The 19,118-nt window shown below is 44.5% G+C and overlaps 1 protein-coding gene across 2 annotated transcripts; it reads right to left on the bottom strand.

Annotated features, from left to right (window-relative positions):
• Positions 1 to 1,119: 1,119 nt before the first annotated feature.
• On the bottom strand, positions 1,120 to 6,262 carry LOC127332794 (protein IMPAIRED IN BABA-INDUCED STERILITY 1). Of its 2 annotated transcripts, none has more exons than XM_051359135.2 (9): positions 5,312 to 6,262; positions 4,467 to 4,751; positions 4,050 to 4,367; positions 3,675 to 3,902; positions 3,237 to 3,334; positions 2,867 to 2,975; positions 2,209 to 2,736; positions 1,974 to 2,128; positions 1,120 to 1,537 (listed from the first exon to the last, which is right to left on the bottom strand). In XM_051359135.2, exons 1-9 carry the CDS (start codon positions 5,702 to 5,704, stop codon positions 1,507 to 1,509), a joined length of 2,145 nt encoding a protein of 714 aa, XP_051215095.1. In that variant the 5' UTR covers positions 5,705 to 6,262; the 3' UTR covers positions 1,120 to 1,506. The 2 variants fall into 2 exon arrangements, with proteins under 2 accessions (XP_051215095.1, XP_051215094.1); XM_051359134.2 differs by having other exon boundaries at positions 2,867 to 2,978; positions 5,312 to 6,149.
• Positions 6,263 to 19,118: the final 12,856 nt, after the last annotated feature.

The raw sequence follows: 19,118 nt of genomic DNA, 5'->3' as shown, positions 1-19,118 counted from the left end.
CAACCAAACGAGCCCTGAAGGGCATGTTTGGCCCATCAATCGTTCATGTCGTCCTCGTCAACGCCCATTGCTACGGTGATGTGCCATGGATATACCACACCAAGTGATTGTGAATACGGATTGTGAATCGATATTTGTAGAGAAGGTGCCCGCAAACTCTTTCACTTGGTTGCAAAGTGGGCAATTACCACAATTTTTTCACCCTCTCGTTGAAATCTATCCACCATCCAAATCATATCTTCAATTACCAAACACGCAAAATATTGCATTTTGGCGGAGCCCAGATCTTCCAAAACAAAGCATTTAGCGATGTTCCCTTTAAATTGGAACTTGTAGGCATCAGCCTCTTTTACTAGTACTCGTCGTTAACTACACTTTTGTAGTGGGTATACTTGGATTCTATGTCGGTAAAATAAGAAATTGGTCTTTTACTAGTACCCTCGGAGGTTTGATAAATTTATGATGTATCTATATGCTAAAGAGTGTCTTGATACATCCAAATTCCAATAAACTTTCAACATTCTTTCATGGACATAATTAGTAAATTGATTGATCTTGTTAGGTTCGTTAAGTTGTCTAATGGGAATGGGAGTGTCATATGTGTATGTGTGTGTGAAGCTGCGACGACAGCAGGTCTTCCCCGCCTAAAAGCGACATGTCTCGCTTTTCAGTTTATCCACGGCGGCCGGCACCCGGTCGGTAGGCAGCCACGCAACGGACGTCCCTCCAGCCGTACGCCAAGCCACGACACGCAGCGGCCGGCCGGCACGATGCTTCACTCTCAACCGAGTCAGTTTTTTTTACCATGCCTGATGCCTCGGATAACTGCTAATCCGAGCTGCGCATCCTGGGCTACTGGGCTGCCATATCATATCATCGGCTGCCACTGTCAATTCCGCACCGTCCAGGCTGAAGATGGCAGTGGAGACGGCCCAAATACATATACTTTCATTGCAAAAAAAAAAATTGGTTGAAAGCTGGTTCGGATCTGATTGAAGTCGTTCAAAATTTTGGTTGAAAGTTGGAAAGTTTAAATATCTTTGTGAAATCCAGAACAATTTAATTTTTTAGGGAAATAATTCCACTATTTTTATTAGCCAAAGTGACTCTCCATCATCATTAGATCAGTAAATCTTTGATTTTACTTCATTTAGAAGAGGACAGCTATACAAGAATTGCCACACCAAGGTGTGGTGGTTATTGGTTCAGCTACACAAATGTCTGACTGGTTCAACTTAACCTACCCAAAATTAACCAAACTCGTAGCAGCCTGTTATTCCTAAACATGTGTAACTGAAGAAGAAAAAGATATGGCACTGCATCTTGGTCTTTCTATAGTACCAGAATTATTCTCCAGCGGAAGCATTAAGCAAGATTTTGCTGTGAGCTGGGAAGCATAATTCTCCCAGTAATGGTCTTCAGGTCAATGTATCGTCAAACGCCGCGCCAGGTTCTAGCCTTCACTATATACATGTACCATCGCCTCTTCTCCGTTTAAACAAACGGTCAAGCTTTCCTCACTTGTGTTGATTTCTTCCTGTTACCATATGACCATGCAACCATCAAATGCAGTTCATGCATTGATAAATTATTATCATAAAGAGCATGAAGCAGATGAGTTGGAAAATCTCAGTTTGGCATCCTAGAAGTAGAAATCTAGAAAGACACCAAAACAGTTGAAGGGAAGCACACATGACATGTCATTATGGTTATCTGTTGCTATCTTGTATATATCAAAAAGCGGTATTCTTTTAGGTTAGCAAAGATGATAGGAAGAACTACTACAGCGAGACAAAAGAATTGGCATTTCGAAATTTTGAATATGATTGACTACTGTAAAATGTAATTTGTAGTATATAATTGATTGGCATTTGATAAATGTCAGATCCACAAAGAATAATCTCAACAAAATAGCATCAATAAACAGAAAGGGAACAATGAAAATTAGAGTATTTAGTACGATTGACAAGTACCTATTAATTTCTGAAACAACTTTATCTCTTCCAAACCACGATTTTCGGACTACTTGCCGAATGTGGCGCTCATGTTTCTCTAGCAGTTCATCAATCTTGTGGGACTGGGACATTAAAGGCCCTGAATATTCAACCCTCTCTCCATGATCGTGGTCCTGAAATTTCAAATAGCACACTATTTTACAACTTCCTTAATACGAAAGCGCGTAAACTATCAAATCAACCAATGTCTTACCTTCATGCTATTTTTGGACGAGAGAGCATCCCCAAGATATATTGCATTCGAAAATTTCTGGGAGTGATATGTGTCGCGAGAATCAAATGAATCTGGATGCTCTAACTGTGACCACTTCTTCAGAACTGCGCGATTTGCTACCTCATGAGGCTCTTGGACCCTGGGGTTGACACGTGCTATTTGCACATCTCTGTTATGCTGTTCCCTCAAGCCAACATTCTCTTTAAGTTGTAGCTTATTGTCCTGACCTACCTCAGCAGCGAAGTCGTCTCTTGAACTAGATCTGGTTCGTGATCTGGTAAAAGAGCAACCATCACGTTTTTTGGCCCATGCGAAGCCACTGGATGATGAAACAATCAAGGGCCCAGAGAAAGGGATTTCTTCTAGCGAATCATTCGTAAAATGACTAGCCCTTTCTTTAACTTGGGCTGTGGACACTCTTTGTACATCTGCAAATAGTTTAGCATCACCATTTAATTTTGTACTAACGTGTCTTACACCATCCTTAGTTACATTTGCTTTGGGAACCTGAATGAAGAAGAAATTCAGAAGAAATTTTATCAATAGTATCATGCACATAGAAATCTTTATACAGCTTGGCAGATAGATCTGCTGTTGACATTTAGTGAAGGCTTCCTGCAATAAAAAAAAAGTATACCTCTCTGCAATCGCTTTGCTTATTGACTGCATTTTGTTCTCTTTCTGCTCTACTTAGCCTTGATGACTTCTTTGATGCTTCTGGGCGATGGCCTCTGCTACTGGCCTTTCTTCTAAAAAGAAACAAAAGAAAAATAAGAAAAATAAGGTTGCTAAGTGTTAGAACAAACACCACATATTTTTTGCTTAACTCTCAACAAGAGAAATGTTGTTGTGCCGGGAAGTCCTTTACAAAAAATTTACGATAAGCCCTTTACAACTAATGAAGCATACCCTTAAGAATCAATAGTAAAGTGTACTTGGTAAGAAATGCTACAAGTTTAGGACTTATTTTCTGTTGAAATAATGGTTCAACATTTAAACAAGCCCACCTGAGTCTCTCTTCTCGTAACTTTGCATCCATCTCCTTGTTGGGTGCATACTGAGGCAAGCTTAATGGTTCGCATGCGTAGGGTTCTGTCCGGAAAAACTGTTCCAGTAATAAAAGAAGAAAAAATGATATACATAAGGTATTTTTGTAGTTATTTGATTCAATGAGCGAATCTTACATTTGCGATAGAGATAAGTAAGATTAACTCGCAACAAGGATAGATGTAGTAATTTATAGCTTAAAATATCTACAATGCACTAGCGTTACTATTTCCTACCTCGAAGAGTGCAAGAATACTATTCCGAGGGATAGAAAAGGGAAAAGGCAGGATCAAATTAGTAGTAAACTTGATAAAAGTAGAAACTGGCTATGTTTTTCAATATTTCATTATTACACGTACAAAAAGGAATATATATGACATTACATGACGAAATCTTACCTCAGATGCAAGAGCATATGATGCAGTGCCACGGTTGTATGGCTCCACCGACAAAAGAGTTTCTAGTAAACTAAATGCATGTTCCGGCACCTCTTTAAAAACATCGCGAAGGGTACTTAGATAAGGACAGTGAGGTCTGAATATTGTTGCATTAGGCAACCTCGACTTCTTCCAATAGGCATCGGCAGGAGAGCCACATAGCTTATAAATCTTATGCAATTGTTCCACCTGAAACATGAAAGCAAAGTTGTGTCATGTCAACATATAGCATGCAACACCTTAGTCTAAACTGGGATAGGTAGAAACATATAATATCTGGGAAAACTAAGTTATGGAAGGCATAAAATCATAAAACAAGATGTGCTAATTAATTACCTCAGTTCTTCCCTGCAGGATCGGTTTCCCACGAAGCAGCTCAGCAAAGACACATCCTGCGCTCCATAAATCAACAGCTGAATCATAGTGAGTAGAACCTAGCAATAGTTCAGGTGGTCGGTACCACAGTGTAACAACCCGGCTGGTCAGAGGATGGTTTCTACTCGGATCGCAGTAATTAGCAAGACCAAAATCAGCTATTTTTAGAACTCCTTCATTATTGACAAGGAGATTGGCACCCTTGATGTCACGGTGAAGAATACCACGTGAATGGCAATGCTCCAGTCCTGACAATAACTGGTTCATGTAACACTTAACCTACAATAGGTGAGAAACAGGGAAAATGTCATGTAAACACAACGTAATGTAAAAGCTGTAAGGTCGGAATCAAATACACTTCATTTGTAATGGACATACCTGTGCTTCAGTGAACTTGATGTCGGGTGAGGAAGAAAGTCCAGCGAGATCGTGCTCCATGTATTCGAAGACTAGATAAAGGCTGCATGATAACCGAGAGGTAATCAAGCCTTCCAGCTTCATGACATTTGGATGATCAAGCCTTCTGAGTATTTGTATCTCTCGTGCCATGAATCTAACACTCTCTGGCTCAAAATTGTTGAACCGCACCTTCTTCAGTGCGACAATCTTTCCAGTATCAAGATCCCGAGCCCTAAAAACACTGCTATATGTGCCTTGCCCAACCTGCACACAGAGACATACAGAACAACCACAAAACGTTGTCAGTCCCTATGAGGCACACAACAACCCTGCGTCAAACGAAACTTCATGAATAAATTTCGAGATAAAAGGTGCAGGTTCAGAAACTGCACAGCACAAAAGGCACAAGAGCAAACTTCCTCATGTAATAATTCTCAAAAAACTTCCTTGTCTAATCCACAGCTTCACCCACCTAGTGTTCAGCTTGACAAGATGAGTGAAGTATAATTTCCTACCAGCAAAACCTAACAAACAATAGAAGGGGACACCAAACTTTGGTAGTACTACTACTAGTCTTCGTGTACTTATCCACCACCCAACAAAATATAACTAACACATAAGTACAAGATATATTCTAGAGTATAAAGATGCCTACAAATCATTAGTCAAGACAAATACCAAATCAATTAACCATCTTCATTCCAAAACTTGATACTACGCGTCTACGCGTGAAACAATAATTGCGATGGAAAACGACCCGCGAGAAAATCAATTGAATCCATTGGAAGGAGAACATGAAGCGAAACGAAAGCAGAGCACAGTACCTGCTCGAGCTTCTGAAAGTTGTCGGCTTTGAGAGGGATCCAGCCCTGGATGGCCTCCGCCGCAACGGCGCTGAGCCAGGACGGCCAGCCGGCCGCCACCTGCTCACCCTCCAGGCTGTTCCGGAGGCTCCGCAGACGGAAGCTCCGGGACGCGGCCGCGACGGAGACCACGGCCTTCCCAGCAGGCTCCTCCGCCTCGTGCTTCTTCTCCAGCAACCTCTCCGCCGCCGCCGACGCTGCCGCCGAGCTGCGCAGGGAGGAGACGGAGAGCGACCTCGGCGCGGGCTCCGGCGCCAGCGCGCGGTGCCGCCTCCTGCCCCGGCGCGCGCCGGCGCCGGACGAGTCGGCCGCCGGGTTGGCCGGGCCGCCGTTCTTGGACGCGACACAGCCCATCGCGGCCGGCGGCGCAGTGCAACGGTACCAGCGAACACGGAGGACTCTCGAGCTCGTCACTGCCGCATTTGATGAACCGAGGGGAGCAGAGAGAATCGAGAGGACTTTGAGGCTTGGGCGAAAGGCGTGGCCGTCACGGGGCAGGCACGGCAGAGGTCAAGAGGGGGTCGGGATTGACCTGGAGACTAATAAATGGCGCGATTTAGGCGACGCTCGCCACCACCAAACCGAAAGTTGTAGAGGGAGGGAGACCCTGGCGGTCGCCGCCTGCTCCGCCGAGTTGGACAGATGGAGACAGATGTATTTGCAGACGCGGAAGGAACCGTGATTGACAGGGAGGAGGGCAGCACGAGAAAACCGGGGAAAGCTACCTCCGCAGCGAGCGACAGATCAATCAAGAAGCCGCCGGAATAACCACCAACATCATACCAAGAACCGGCACGGGGGCCGTAACACGCCGCCGCGTCGGCTCGCCGGAGTGACAGATGGGGGAGACGGCGGGGTGGAGGGAGGGATGGAGGGAGGGGAAAGAAAGCTTCCCCTGATGATCAGGGGAGTGGGGGCGGAATCGCAGGTGGGAATGGGGCTTTAAATGGCGAGCGACGAGGGGTTTCGCACGCTTTTTGCTCGCTTTGTCGGGGCGTCGTCGCCTTCGCCTTTCATCTCCTCTGCTCCGCCGCGGCCATTCTTGTACTAGTAGCGAGATTAGCGGGAATCCGGCCCCAGCAACTCTTTATTTCTTGCTGCCTCTTTTCCTTCCATCTTCAACCTCGGGCGGGGTCATGGCCGTACGTGCCGGTGCGATCGTGCCCGTGACTGAGTACCCAGCACGTCTGCGCGCCGAGTTCGGTGGTGCTGACAGACTCGACTCGACCGGTCCCTGCTTGCTTGCGCTGCATGTACGCAAGCAGAGTACGACTGGTTTCCATCTCCATCCTCTAATAATTTTTCCGATCATTCTTCGCGAATTCCATTCCTTTTATTGGGTACATCGCGATTTGCTGGATCGGCGTCCAAGGACGTACCTGTAGCCCCGTGCTCCTGGACGTGTACGTGGGAGTCCTTTTGATTTGATTGATTGAGCAACAGATTTCCGTTCCTACTAATATTACAACTTCCACGGATCACAACGAATCCCGCATTTTCCTGAAAATATCAGGTGAATTGTGATTTGTTTCCAACAATCATTTGTGACCTATTCAAGCATTTATGTGTGCGTTTCTGTGGAATGATGGAAACATATTGTATTTGTGGTGGAAACATATTCCTGTGACCGTCAGCGATGGTATTATTTTCAAGTGCTTTGGACACAAATTTGGTGTAAAGAGAAATATATTCTCTTGCATGATGGCAATATTTCATTTACGTAACCAATGGTGTCGAAGCATGTCAACAAATATGTTTGATGTCTTTACATTTAAATGGGAGTTGATGTGGATTGCACGTCGTGCCTCAACACCCATCATTAGAAAGCATCATAACTGTTTTATCTATATCGAATGTCGCACATATGTTTCGCCATGAAAAATGCTATATGAAATAAATAAATAAAACACCGCACATACCCAAAAAAATATTGGAGATTTAGTGCGCAATTAATTATCCTTTTGTAAGTAATTACACCGCATGAAACAAAAATAATCTTTGCCCGCCTTTTATTGTATGAAGTTGCTCCATCCCCCATTGTTTGGTGTAGATTAGAGGACTTTCTCTCTTCCACTATTAGTATTAATCATGCTATCAACTAAATCGTCACTTTCCAATAAGTTTTCGCGAGGCCAGTGAGAACATCAAACCAATCGTCTTGATTTGCAATGTCCGAGCTCCATCTTCCTCGGTCTTTTTCATCCTGTTGTCATCTGAACTCCATGGATGCATGAGCGGAGCAACTATATCTCCTATGACTACACCAGGGATGATACCATGGACCTGCTCATGGAAAACGATCTTGACATAGTGTCTTCCCTGTCGGCCCTTGCCACGGCTCGCCCTGCTTCTGTCGTGGGTGTATCTCATCGTGATGCACTCCAGGCATGTGTCAATCATGCACGCTTATGGCTCGCCCGTGCCAAGGAGCCGATCCACCCTGACTCCCATGTAACATGGTAGTGTTGATACATGTTTGTAATCTGATCCGATTTGATGTGATTGGTGATTGATTAATTGATTGTGGCTTTTGTTTGTGTATGATGCGGTAGGACTAAGTTGGACATACTCATGGAATCAGAGTACCACACAACGACTGCGGTTCGAGGTGTGCCAACACAGGAGAGCGTATCTGCCTCACCAAACAAGGTGAATTTGGAAATCTCATTCTTTGTAATTTAGTTTGTGTTTAGAACGGGGAAGTGATCATCGTTCTCTAACTTTATTTTGATCTGTTTCATGATTGACTTGTTATACTATTATTATTATCATCATCATTATTTGTTGCTATTGTTTGATCTTATTTAGTTCAATCGTGGAGAATAACTTTATCCGGGATAAAAAAGAATTAAATGAAAGATCACTATATCTATGGTGTGATTTATGAGGTTAGAAATATTTCTATCTTGTTTCGTATGGATGCCATTGACTAGATGTAATAACATAGCACCTCTTCCCAAGGAAAAGCACCAAAAATAACTACTTATTCACATGTTAAATTTGTTTTTCTTTTTCTCACTACACAAAATGATTGATTTTCCACTAAATGATATTGAAATTTGATCTATCTAGACCGTAGAATGTGTAATATTCTTAAACTTTTAGTCATTTGCAAATATTATTTTGATCCCTCTAATGGCTTAAATACAAGAGACATGATGATTATGAGACATTGACACCTTCAAACATGAGCCAATTGTGCTATGTGTAATCAAAATCATCTTGAGACAATAGACCATATTTTTATTGAATGCCCTTTTTCCAAGAGATGTTAGGATTAATGTAACATTGAGTGGCACTTTGGAGCTTCGATGAGTAACATATTTTTGAGAGCGGAGATAAATTTTCAAGGCCCTAATTTCTTCAAAATAATCACATGCGCAGCATGAAACATTTGGAAATAGATAAATGGCTTTATATTCGAAGGAAAAAAGGCCGAACTGACACTCCTGGAGAATCAAATTCTTGGGAGACCTAAAGATCACTTGCTACCGCATTAACAAAACAAAGATTGAGAGTCTGAAAGCTTGGATTGCTTCTTTAGTTGGTGTGGGTGGTACGTCGCCCCTCAACACCCATCATTACAAGTATCATAACCATTTTATCTATATCAAATGTCGCACATGTTTTCACCAAAAAAAATGGTAAGAACTAAAAAACCACCAAACCAAACAAATTGAGGATTTAATGTGTAGTTAATGATCTTTTTGTAACTAATCACATCGCATGAAACACACACAAAATCTATACTCTCTTTTTATTGTATGAAGTTTCTCCATCCTCCATTGTTTAGTGTAGATTAGAGAACATTCTCCCTTCCACTGTTTTTGCTAAACATGCTATCAATTAAATCGTCACTTGCCAAAATAGTTTCCTTGAGGCAGACGAGAACATCCAACCAATCGTTTTGATTCGTGTTGCCTGAGCTCCATATTCCTCGATATTTTTTCTTCAGGTTGTCATCTAACCTCAAATAATGCATGAGCGGAGCAACCGCATCTCCTATTACTACGTCGGGGGTGATACCGTGGACCTGCTCTTGGATAACGACCTTGCCATAGTGTCTTCCCTGGCGGACCTTACCACGGCTCGCCCTGCTTCCATCGTGGGTGTCTCTCATCGTGATGCACTCAGACATGTGCAATCATGCACGCTTATTGCTCGCACGTGCCGAGGAGCCGATCCACACTGACTCCCATGTAACATGGTAGTGTTGATACAGGTTTGTAATCTAATATGATTTGATGTTATTGTTGATTGATTGATTGATTGATTGATTGATTGTGGCTTTGTTTGTATATGTTGCGGTAGAACTAAGTTGGACATAATCATGGCATCAGAGTACTACACAAAAATTGCGGTTGGAAGTGTGCAAACTCAAGAGAGGATATCTACCTCACCAGAGACAATATCAGGGGCCACAAGGTGAATTTGAAAATCTCATTATTTGTAATTTAGTTTGTGTTTCGCACGGGGAAGTGATCATCGTTCTATAACTTGGTTTTGATATGTTTCACCACTTACTCGTTATACTATTATTATTATCATCATCACCATATGTTGCTGCTGTTTGAGCTTATTTGGTTCAGTTGTTGAGATAACTTTATCCGGGGTAAAAAGAATTAAATGAAAGGTCACTTTCTCTATGGTGTTATTTATGAGGTTATAAATATTTCTATGTTGTTTCGAATGGATGTTAGCTACCATTGACTAGATAATAACATATTACCTCTTCCAGAGGAAAAGCACCAAAAATAACAACTTATCCACATGTTAAATTTGTTTCCTTTTTCCCAGGACATAGAATGTTTGATTTTACACTAAATGATCTTGAAATTTGATCTATCTGAACTAAAGCATGTGTACTATTCTTAAACTTTTAGTCATCTATGATGACAAATATTATTTTGATCCCTCTAGTCGTTGAAACACAAGAGAAATGATGATTAGGAGACAAAGGTTGAGAGTCTCACAATTATGGGGTTAGCCAGGCTACATATTTTCCTCAGTTTAGTAGGATAGTTGGGTTCCGCCCTACAAGGTATCCATCCATCCCTTTCCAACTCCATGGTTGCATGTCTTCCCTTGATCTTTGCTCGTATCGATGATTGTCTTCCCTGGCACGCAAGTTACTAACGTCGGGTACTCCACTCCAGCCTTTGCCGCACACACCTAGGCCGTTGGTGTACGTCCTTCATATATGACCATTTGTACTAACACCTAGATTACAGTCTAATAAGAGCTCCATGGCCATCGAGATGCAGCAGCCTGCCCGCTCTTTTTATTCTCACGATGTTGTCCTGTGCACATTCATCGTTCGACGAGGCAAGTTAGGAAAGATTTTGGATAAACTGAAGCTGCTAATTGTTTTGATGTTACTATATATTTACTTCCACCTTGTTGCACTTTTACAATTTTTAGCAGGCCGTCTTAGGCTACCTCCTGATTTGCGGCTGCCAAATGGCGTTTGTGGATGTGTGTCCCAGTACTTGAATGCATTGGGAGTGGATGATGAGGCTGACACAGTCTCACTCACGAGGTGAGAGACTCCCCGCAAGCGGATGGGTCATCATCATCCACGACTTGTGATGAGATCTAGTCCCGGTTTGTACAACTTCGTCAAGCTAACAACTCTCGGTATGCAACGTCAACATTTATTTTGCCCATGTCTAGTTTATTTGTTCCTTATTTTGTGGTGTTCGGCAATGCAATCGGCATGTTTGACAAATTCCAAACTTCCAAAGACTGCAATATTGTATGAAGGAGTTTTGTCCAGGATTGTAAGCACTCTGATCTATTAAATTGGAAGATATATGGACTTTCCACCTAATTATTATGTGTCTCAAATTTATGGTAAGCTTATGTATATGTTATTAACACTCTGACGTCAATGTGAGTTACATTTGTACACATATTAACACTTATCACACTATGTTTTGAAGGATATGTCCAAATTTCACCCTTCATGTATTTAACATTTTTCTGTAACCAAAAAAAGATGTGAACTGAGATGCAGTGATTGAGTAAAACAAACATCACAGTGTTAAATACATGGAGAGTTTCACCACGAAAACATGATGTGATGATGCACTACCACGGTGTAAAATACATAATATTTGTTATTAAATGGAAATTGGTTTGGGTGTGGTACGTCGCAGCTCAACGCTTAGCACCAATAGTTAATAGCATCCTAACCGTACAAATCCAATATCACATAGGTGTTTGATACGTCTCCGACGTATCGATAATTTCTTATGTTCCATGCCACATTATTGATGATATCTACATGTTTTATGCATACTTTATATCATATTTATGCATTTTCCGGCACTAACCTATTAACGAGATGCCGAAGAGCCAGTTGCTGTTTTCTGCTATTTTTGGTTTCAGAAATCCTAGTAAGGAAATATTCTCGGAATTGGACGAAATCAACGCCCAGGGGCCTATTTTCACACGAAGCTTCCAGAAGACCGAAGGAGTCACGAAGTGGGGCCACGAGGTGGCCAGACGCTAGGGCGGAGCGGCCTGGCCCTTGGCCGCGCCGGCCTAGTGTGTGGGCCCCCTGTCAGGCCCCCTGACCTATCTCCTCCGCCTACTTATAGCCTTCGTCGCGAAACCCCCAGTACCGAGAGCCACGATACGGAAAAACTTCCAGAGACGCCGCCGCCACCAATCCCATCTCGGGGGATTCAGGAGATCGCCTCCGGCACCCTGCCGGAGAGGGGAATCATCTCCCGGAGGACTCTTCACCGCCATGGTCGCCTCCGGAGTGATGAGTGAGTAGTTCACCCCTGGACTATGGGTCCATAGCAGTAGCTAGATGGTCGTCTTCTCCTAATTGTGCTTCATTGTCGGGTCTTGTGAGCTGCCTAACATGATCAAGATCATCTATCTGTAATGCTATATGTTGTGTTTGTTGGGATCCGATGGATAGAGAATACTATGTTATGTTGATTATCAATTTATATCTATGTGTTGTTTATGATCTTGCATGCTCTCCGTTATTAGTAGAGGCTCTGGCCAAGTTTTTACTCTTAACTCCAAGAGGGAGTATTTATGCTCGATAGTGGGTTCATGCCTCCATTAAATCTGGACAGTGACAGAAAGTTCTAAGGTTGTGGATGTGCTGTTGCCACTAGGGATAAAACATCGATGCTATGTCCGAGGATCGATGTAGTTGTTGATTACATTACGCACCATACTTAATGCAATTGTCTGTTGTTTGCAACTTAATACTGGAAGGGGTTCGGATGATAACCTGAAGGTGGACTTTTTAGGCATAGATGCATGCTAGATAGCGGTCTATGTACTTTGTCGTAATGCCCAATTAAATCTCACTATACTCATCATATCATGTATGTGCATTGTCATGCCCTCTCTATTTGTCAATTGCCCAACTGTAATTTGTTCACCCAACATGCTATTTATCTTATGGGAGAGACACCACTAGTGAACTGTGGACCCCGGTCCATTCTTTTAATCGAATACAATCTACTGCAATACTTGTTCTACTGTTTTCTGCAAACAATCATCATCCACACTATACATCTAATCCTTTGTTACAGCAAGCCGGTGAGATTGACAACCTCACTGTTTCGTTGGGGCAAAGTACTTTGGTTGTGTTGTGCAGGTTCCACGTTGGCGCCGGAATCCCTGGTGTTGCGCCGCACTACATCTCGCCGCCTGACATAGGCATCCCAAATGGGCCTGACGAAGATAGTACCCGGGGTTTACTGAAGGCCCATTACCCGAAGAATAAGAAGATTCGGGAGCCCAAGATATTATTAAGGAAGACTAGAGTTGTAATAGGAAGTGTTATTTGCAATCTTACGGGATGAGTTAGAAACCTTCCCGGACTCTGTAACTTGTACGGCACAAATCCCTCGGCTCTGCCTCCTATATAAGGGGGAGTCGAGGGACGCAGAGATCATCGAATCATTGTTTACAAACCCTAGTTTCATAATCGTCGAGTACTTTTCGGCTGAAACCTTCGAGATCTACTTGCCCTCTACTTCCAACTAAACCCTAGTCTACAATCCGTAGGCATTGACAAGTTAATACCTTGTCAATTGGCGCCGACCGTGGGGACTAGAGGCGTCAAGGATCTGGTCTCGATGGCACGTTCAAGATCGTCGACTTCACCGACCGCAAAATCATCGACTTCGTCAACCGCAAGCAACGCAATGGATCGAGGTAAACAAATCACTACTGGTCCTGTTGATTTTGTTCCTCACCCGCCCTCCCGTTTGGATGCATATGCGTATCTGGAGGAGCCTATGGAGATGACGTTCGGAAGGTTTCACTTTCGCGTCGAGAAAGAGGGATCGTATCGTGTCGAAATTCCGATTTCGTCGGAATCGTCGGCGGTCGATTCCGATTTTTCAAGCTATACATCGTCAACCGAATCAGGAGAGGAAGAAACTTCGTCGTCATGCTTCATCAGCACCAGGGCGAGAGAAAAACTCGCCAAGATCTTCAGCAACATGACGTTTGAGTCATCTGCCGACTCATATATAAGCGATGGCTCAAGCAGTGTCGACAGCTACAACTTCATCGACAAATCTACTACAGTTGGCAAGGTCTTCGCCAATCTTAACGATGGTGTCACCAAACCCAACATAGATCTGAATACAAAGTATCATCAGATTTATGTCATCGGAGAGCCAAGCCATGACCAAGAAGAAACATCTGAGGCTTTCGACGATTTGGGAAATCCATACGTTGATCCCTCTGATTTGCGACGAGGTCTAGGCAATAAATATATCGGGCCACACTCGCGAGATGTAGTTCGACTCCCGCAAGCAGCATGGGATAGAGCCGCGAGAGCTATGGATGGCTCAGAACCAATGGCCACCACAGCCACGCCAGAGGAATTACAAGCATATCAATATAGGCTCGCACGAGCCGCAAGGGAATTGGAAAAAGCAGACCTGAGTTAAACAGAAGAAAGGAGGTAGCTTCTGCATCCAGCAGGAGAAGGGCAGAGCTGAGTCGACAATCTAGAACTTCGGGTGATAGCCACAGGGAGGCTCGGAATAGAGCAAGATCGAGGTTACAACACGTACCCGAAGGAGAAAGAGAGCACTTAGTCCAAAACCTCGACATGTCTTTTATGTCGATAGACACGAGAGGAAACATCATCCCTAAGACACCAGAGGCTGGGTATATGGCGACACAAGCTTTTATCCTCGCATCTAAACCACCTCCAGGAGATCCAAGGGAAACACTGTACAACATGGCGATAGCAGGAGTTGGAGCTATGGGGACGGCGTTTGTATCAACACCTCCCGAAGGAGCGGCAAGGCAAAATAGTCCACGACCTGCGGCAGCAGCAGCAGCTCCCGAAGGACCAAGTGGAGCAAGGGACACGGCAGCACAAGCAAGAGTCGACAGAGCGCGACAAAGCAGAAGGGAACATCAGCAGTCCCCAGAGTTAAACGACGAGGATATGTGTGGCTTGCCGTGCTTCACGAGGAGAGTTCGAAAAACTCGAGTCCCTTCAGGATTCAAGTTACCTGATAACTTCAAGAAATTCGACGGCCTTCAAGATCCAGAAGATTGGCTAGTGGACTATCTCGAGACAGTGAAGCTTACAGGAGGAACCAGAGCAACAGCTATGCAAAGCATCCAGGTGCATCTGAGTGGAGCCGCACGATCTTGGATAAAGAAACTTCCTCCAGGATCCATCGACAGCTGGGAAAGCTTCGAGGACGTGTTTGTCAAGAACTTCCGGTCCACGTGCAAGAAACCTGCGTCATTAGAGGAGTTGAGAGCATGCCGACAAAAGCCAGACGAGCCAATGAGAAAATATATCCAAAGGTGGAACATCATCAAAAACTCGGCAGAAAATATATCTGACGAGAGAGCGATAGATGCGTTTGTCGCAGGAATCAGGCGTGGAGATTTTGTCGAGGACTTGGGGAGGACCAACCCAAAGACAGTATCCGCGTTAATGGAAATAGCAAACAGATGGGCAGATGGGGAAGATGCTGTTCACAACAAACGGCACAGGTCTCCAGAGGAGGACCGCGGTCGAAATTATCAACCGAGGCGACGATTTCCTCGGCAGTACCCGAGCTATGATGCCCCAGGACAAATTTCGGCAGGCTTTCGAGCAAACACTGGAGGAAACAACAGAGATGATTATCAGAGAATCAATGAGCAGCGAGGCGACAATGGAGATGACTCTCGAAACAACAGGCAAAATAGCGGGCCTAGGTTCCCGAGGCCTTTCGTGTCTCCTGAAGAGATGATGAATGGGCCGTGTCAGATGCACTTTTTCCTCGATAGCAACGGGAAAAGGCAGTCAGGACATCTGCAGAAAGATTGTCGCAATTTCCAGGCAATGTTAAGGTGGGCGGAGCATGCTAACGCTCGAGCAGCACAGAGAAATCCTCGAGAACCCAGGAGTGAGATTCACTTGCCACCTCCTCCCACGATTACGAACGACAATCGACATCAGCTCAGAATAGCGGCAGCACCTCCACCACCACCTTACGTTGATCCTAACTCCAACGGAGCAGTGTCGATGATTCAGAAGGGAATGCCATCCAATAGGGCTCAGAAAGTAATCTCGCGACAGGTGTTCATGGCAGAAAAAATGCCTCCACCAACAGTCGAGTATCTTAATTGGTCAGGGCAAGATATTGGCTTCACCATAGCAGATCATCCGCAGCAAGTTCCTCGACCAGGGCAGTCAGCACTTATCCTACCAGCAGTCATTGCGGGATTTGATGTCTCTCGAGTGTTCATAGATGGCGGTAGCAGCTTAAACCTTATGTATGCAGATACATTGAGGAAGATGAACATATCCCTAGCAAACCTGAAGCCAACAGACACGAGGTTCCATGGTATCACACCGGAGAAACCAAGTTATCCACTGGGGAAGATTAATCTCGACGTTCAGTTTGGAACCCGAGAGAATTATAGAATCGAGAAGCTAGAGTTTCAAGTTGTGGATTTTCCGTCGCAGTATCACGCTCTGCTGGGACGACCAGCATATGCTAGATTTATGGCGGTACCACATTATACATACCTGTTGTGGAGGATGCCCGGACCTAAGGGACCAATCACAGTCAAAGGAAGCTTCGCCTTAGCCGATAAGTGCGATAAGGATTTTCATCGGATATCAGAAACTTTCGGGATGCAAGCTGAGTATTTGGCGTCAAGGAGTATGACTGACTACGACGTGCTGCCAGACGTTGGAAGGCCAAATAAAGAGTCAACTTTCAATACTGAGAAAAATTCTAAGGAGGTGCAGATTCACCCGACAGACCCGAAAAAGACGACATCCATCGCAAACGACATGGACCTCGCATAGGAAAGCGCGCTCATCGAGTTCCTCCGTGAGAACTGGAAAATCTTCGCATGGTGTCCAGCTGACATGCCAGGAGTACCCAGGGAACTTGCCGAGCACCACCTAAACTTGGATCCACTAGCGAGACCAATCAAACAACCTTTGCGGCGTTTTTCGGAACCAAACCGCAAGGCTATGCTGTCAGAAATCGATCGACTACGAGAAGCTGGTTTTATCAAGGAGCTGCACACAGAGGCCACATGGGTAGCAAATCCTGTGTTGGTGCCGAAGAAAAACACTAAGGTCCTTCGCATGTGCGTCGACTTTACGTGCCTCAATAAACATTGTCCAAAGGATCACTTTCCCCTCCCGAGGATCGATCAAATTATCGACTCCACGGCTGGATGTGAACGTCTTTCCTTCCTGGACGCATATTCTGGTTATAACCAGATCAGATTGAAAGAAGAAGATGAAGTAAAGACAGCGTTCATCACACCTTATGGCGTGTTTTGCTACAGAACAATGCCCTTTGGTCTGAAAAACGCGGGAGCAACATATCAGAGGATGATGCAGAAGTGTTTGGCGACACAGATTGGGAAAAACGTGCAAGTATACATCGACGATGTCGTCATAACGTCAAAAAAGGGGGCGACGCTGATCGAGGATCTCAAGGAAACCTTTGACAACCTCGACAAATTCTGCCTCAAGCTGAACCCGACGAAGTGTTCTTTCGGCGTCCCAGCAGGAGAACTTTTGGGTTTTCTAGTTTTAGCAAGAGGGATTGAAGCAAATCCCGACAAAATACAAGCTATCGTGACAATGAGGAAGCCAACGAAGTTGAAAGAAATACAGCAGCTAACTGGGCGAGTCACAGCTTTGAGCAGATTCATCGCCAGGCTGGGAGAAAAAGCATTACCATTTTACGCTCTGATAAAGCAAGGAGAGAAATTCCAGTGGAACGAAGAGGCCGACAGAGCTTTCGAGGATCTGAAGCGCACAATCTCGACACCACCAATCTTGGTGGCGCCGAAGGAAAAGGAACCTCTCCTGCTGTACATTGCAGCCACACCCCAAGTGGTTAGCACGGTGCTAGTTGTTGAAAGAGAAGAAGAAGGAAAACTCCATGGAGTGCAAAGGTCGGTATATTTCATCAGTGAAGTTTTATCGCCTTCCAAACAGCGGTACCCGCAGTACCAGAAACTAGCATATGGAGTAATTGCAACGGCAAGGAAGTTGCGCCACTATTTTTCGGCACACCCGATAATAGTATTCAACGAAGCACCTCTTTCAAATATACTAAACAATCCGTAAGCTAGTGGCGTGTCTCCCTTTGGGGAATAGAACTTTCCCCTCGGGACATCACGTATGAAAAAAGAAAGGCAATCAAATCGCAAGTTCTGCCAGATTTCATTGCAGAGTGGATGGAGCTGCAAAACACGGGACCCCCAGATTTGTCGAGAACTTGGACCATGAACTTCGATGGGTCCAAGAGAGTAGAAGGAGCTGGCGCAGGAGTGGTACTTATATCACCTGAAGGCGACAAGTTAAAATACGTCCTCCGGATGACGTTCCCTAACGCATCCAACAATGAAGCAGAATATCAAGCCCTCATACACGGGATGAAGATGGAGAAAGCTTGCGGTGCAACTCGATTAAAAATCTTTGGCGACTCACAATTGGTCTCAGCAAGTTATGAACCAATGTGACGCAGTCAATGATAGCATGATGGCATACAAGGAGGTGTACAATGAGCTCGAGAAGCTGTTTGATGGATGCGAGGTAAATCACATCAGTAGATTGAGCAATGATGAAGCCGACGTTCTCGCAAACATCGGGTCGCAGTGCCTCCCAATCCCGCCAGGAGTATTTTGGGAAGAAATAGCGGAGAGATCCACGAAGCCGAAAAAGGTGCAGAAAAAAGCAAAGGACGAAAAAACTTCGGCGCCCCTCAAAGAAACCACGGAGGACGAAGAAGACCAAGAGCTTGTGATGATGGTAGAAGTTCCTTGGATGCAAGCATATATATCATATATCCTCAGGAAAGAAATACCCAACGATCCAGTTGAGGCAAGGCGAGTTATTCGACGATCCAAAGCTTTCACAGTGGTCAAAGGGGACTTATACAAGCGAAGTATTTCAGGCGTCTTGCAAAGGTGTGTCACACCCGAAGAAGGAAGAATAATTCTGAAGGATGTACACGAAGGAATATGTGGCCACCACGCAAGTAGTCGAGCCATTGCAGCCAAGGTTTTTCGGGCAGGATTTTATTGGCTAACAGCAATTCAGGACGCCAAGGAAATAGTACGAACTTGCGATGCGTGCCAAAGATTTGCCGCAAAACCTCACTCTCCAGCGGCAGAACTGGCACCAATACCATTGTCGTGGCCCTTTGCCCAATGGGTACTTGATATGGTGGGCAAGTTGCACAAAGCTTCGCCAGGAGGATATGAGTACCTGCTGGTCGCTGTCGAC

Source organism: Lolium perenne, chromosome 2, assembly GCF_019359855.2.
Source record: "Lolium perenne isolate Kyuss_39 chromosome 2, Kyuss_2.0, whole genome shotgun sequence".
NCBI classification, from domain to species: domain Eukaryota; kingdom Viridiplantae; phylum Streptophyta; class Magnoliopsida; order Poales; family Poaceae; genus Lolium; species Lolium perenne.
The sequence above is the reverse complement of the archived record's forward strand: the minus strand, read 5'-3'. Positions and strand labels throughout refer to the sequence as shown.

What these genes read in the sequence shown, in the direction of transcription:
- LOC127332794 (XM_051359134.2), bottom strand. Translation starts at nt 5,704, where the DNA reads ATGGGCTGTGTCGCGTCCAAGAACGGCGGCCCGGCCAACCCGGCGGCC. An exon ending in TCAAGTTCACTGAAGCACAG is followed by an intron (nt 4,368 to 4,466) that starts GTATGTCCATTA and finishes CACCTATTGTAG; the next exon opens with GTTAAGTGTTACATGAACCA. An exon ending in GTTGTTTCAGAAATTAATAG is followed by an intron (nt 1,538 to 1,973) that starts GTACTTGTCAAT and finishes ATATGGTAACAG; the next exon opens with GAAGAAATCAACACAAGTGA.